Genomic DNA, 3,415 nt, shown 5'->3' on the forward strand with positions numbered 1-3,415 from the left:
TTTTTTTGCTTTTTTCCCAGGTTCATTGTAAAATTTAAAAGTGCTAAATTATGTGATATTCTTGAATCATCACAAACAGAGCTGCATAGCCAATAACCTGACTGAAGTTACCAGTAGGAGGCAAAAGTTGTATGTTCTGAGTTTGCCTTTTCATTTATTTTATTTTTATTTATATATTTTTTTTATTTTTAACTTATTTATAGAGTGGTGGTAAAGTGCTGCTTTACCACCGCTTTGTATCTACCACTTGATTGTACTCATGAGCTACCTTATGGCTGCATTCCAATAGCAAATAATGTAATTTCAGGCCATTTCCTAATAAAAGTATTCAAAAGCCAGTATCTTAATTTAGCCAACAGGTGAAAAGTTAAGTAACCAGAATACGGACAGTCTTCAGAGGAAGATTAGGCCAATCTCAAGAACATATGATTTCATTAACAGCCCCCTATTGTAAACACTCAATTTGTTTAAATCCTGAAAAAAACTGTCCTTGCATTTTAGGCTGTTGGCACGCAAATGCCTTGGCACGCAAGTCCACACTCTGTTGACTGTAATTTGATTCAGCAGAGAGGTGTGTCCGTGATTTGGCTGCGGTCAAGAGAGGCGGAATGAGCTGCAACGCTTCAGCAGGTTGAATGGAAGACTCCCCCCACTTTGACACCCTGAGCAGCCAGAGCATTGTACTCTTCCACAGCCTTCTCTGTTTGCAAGACCAACACATCAATCCCGTTCTTCCTCAGATAGTCCACAGTAGACTGTGGAACCTTGGAAGAGAAAAGGAAATAGGAAGAGCAAGCATTAGGTTCTTTTCCCCTCAGACTGCAAGGCTTGAAGGAAAACACATACTGATGCCATTTGTTACTAGTAACTGATAGTAGCCAAATGAGAATGCGCTCAGATATTTCTAAGATTGATTTACATTTCTTTCTCTTCAATAAAGCTACTTTTATATACATGCCTCCCATCTCTCCAACGGTTTAAAATACAGCCCTTTCTTACAAAAATGAATAGAACTGGAGGTAATGGTAATTAACCTAAATAAGGTGTTACTCACCTCAACAAAAAGCTAAAGAATTGCTTCCCATGAAGTAAAGCTCAGCACTTCTGAGCCCTCTGTAGCTAGTTTACCTGCTGAAATGACACCCTGCCAACATTAGTGACAAAAATGTCTAATTATCAAAGTATTTACAGCAGGCTAGAGAGCTGGTTCATAACCTATTTTAAGGGGGGGGACGACTAATGACACTGTAAAAAATTCTCCTTGTTTAAATTGCTCCTGTAGCAGAATGTAAACCTGTATACTGCTTGGCATTGATGCTAATATGAAGGAGCTCAAATGATGTTTCTTTCAGGAAGAGAGTGACTCTTGGCAGGAGCTCAGTCACTCTAATTCAGCATCCTGAATTTTTTCCCCCCTCTTAGTAAAGCATCATAGACTTTTATTCCCTGCCTCCCCAGTCAGAGGGAGAGGGAAAACAACCAGATCTAGTTTATGGTTATCACACAACAAAAACCTACCTGCAAAGCCTCACTCATGCCACGACCAATCACCAGAGTTTTAACACCCTTCTTGACAACCTCCTCAAGGTCAGCTGGCTGCACTCCTGGAGAATGCTAGGTGTCAGGGGAGGAAAATAATAGTCTGTGTAGCAGCAGCATCAACCAGGAAAGCTTCATCTATGTGTTTTGAAACTGTCCACAAAGTTACAGGGTAAATTAGCAGTACCAAAATGTAACGCAAGCCTCTTTTCTGTGTACACACAGTAGATGATAACATTAGTAATTAAAAAAGGTGTTTGATATGCAGATGGATGATAGTTAATCAGTTGATGGTAATATTATCATTCTTTATTAAACAGTTAAAAATAAAAAGATGCATTACACATTTCTAAAAGATTTATGTCTAACAACTAGCATTTTATAAATATTAAAAGTTAGTGATTTCACTTTAAATTGCACAATATTGCCATTTGTTTTCAAATGAACAAAACCTGTTTGTAATAAAGATTGCGGCAAGCCAAAGTTTACTCACTTTAATTTCAAAGAGCTCCTCAAATAATTAAAATGAGTAAATTCTTTTCTTGTTTACTTTGCCAATCTCATTTACCAAAGAGGACTGAAACATATTGGTTATCTTAATTTCAGTTAACAGTTTCAACTCCTGCACTGTTCTTAATTTTAAGAAAGGAATATTTAAAAGCAAACTCCTCAAAGGAAAAAAAAAAAAAAAGAGCTTTAGCAGCACGTTGATTGAGTTTTCAAAGTACCCATTTACTACCACTACGACACTTTAAACATATGAATCCACAAAGACACCTGTAATGTTAATAGAAAACTTATTCTCTTCCTGGATTCAATTTCTATTTATCTCTATATGGCCAAGAGTAAGGTACTGTACAACCTGTGGCTAGAATCTGGCCCTTCTTTGGGATGCATTTTTTAAAAAATCATAAATAGTATTTCAGCTCCCCCTTCCTTTTTTTTTTTTTTTTTGGTAGGATTTGTAAGTTCTTTGGGAGGACTGAGATAAGTTTCTCCCTTGAAGTAGGCAACACCATGGTGGACTCCTGGAGAACGTTATTTTTATGGAGATGCCCATACATCTTTATCCTCTGTACTTCCAGAAAATAACACATTCTTCCAATGAGTTTAGGTCAAAGCACCAGCTTAACAATGGGTTTCTGTCATTCCATTAGTTAGTGAGCTTTACTCTTTGATGTCCTTGGGTCCTCTCCTATTCTTTTTCGCCGGCGCAAGTCAGCAGCTGATGCTGCAGCCTCTCACGAGGTGTCGGAGTTCTCTTCTCAAGCCCTCAAGCTTGCAGAACAGAGCAAGTGAGACTTTTCAAGCTGAAACGAACACATGAACTCCTGAAGTTGCAGGTGAGGGAAATCTTCCATGGTAGAGCGCCACTTCCAATAAGTGGACTAAATTTATCCCACCAGAAGGTTTTTAGCCTGGCTGGTATCTGGAATTTCAACAGAGGTGGTTCACCTTTACAGTTCTCCAAGTTGTGTTCCCCTTACTCCATTTACATTTGATAGCCACACCTAGAATGCAGAGGTCACTTCAATATGCAGAGCTTTCTCAGACTAAATCATTGCAAACACATATTTATGACAGAACAGGTAATGTTTTTCCTTTGGGGGTTTTATAGTAGACTCAAAACTTAGACAAAAAGAACTGGTATGGTTTACTGCAATTACAATAATTAGGTTGCTGAGGACGGTTTGCAGTCATGTGATAATGTCTCAGGAGCACTTTAAAGCCAGGGAACAAAAGGATTTTCTTTGGCTCCACAAGACACTGATCTGGGGGCTTCTACATGTTTTGTAGGGAACTAGTGTCATTAACGGAAATGTGTAACATGATGGAATAACTGTGTCATTGCTGATTTGACAGCTAGAGGGAAAGA

The 3,415-nt window shown here is 38.4% G+C and overlaps 1 protein-coding gene across 1 annotated transcript in view; it reads right to left on the minus strand.

The window, feature by feature from the left end:
- Window positions 1-623: 623 nt before the first annotated feature.
- AAMDC (adipogenesis associated, Mth938 domain containing) overlaps window positions 624-3,415 on the minus strand; it is a 6,058-nt gene continuing 3,266 nt past the window's right edge. Inside the window, exons 2-3 of the mRNA XM_010283176.1 lie at window positions 1,519-1,614; window positions 624-764 (exon numbers count right to left, since the gene is read on the minus strand). Coding sequence (XP_010281478.1) covers window positions 624-764; window positions 1,519-1,614 — 237 coding nt within the window. The remainder of the gene's footprint in view (window positions 765-1,518; window positions 1,615-3,415) is intronic.

Source organism: Phaethon lepturus, unplaced genomic scaffold (assembly GCF_000687285.1).
Source record: "Phaethon lepturus isolate BGI_N335 unplaced genomic scaffold, ASM68728v1 scaffold4903, whole genome shotgun sequence".
Lineage (NCBI taxonomy): Eukaryota > Metazoa > Chordata > Aves > Phaethontiformes > Phaethontidae > Phaethon > Phaethon lepturus.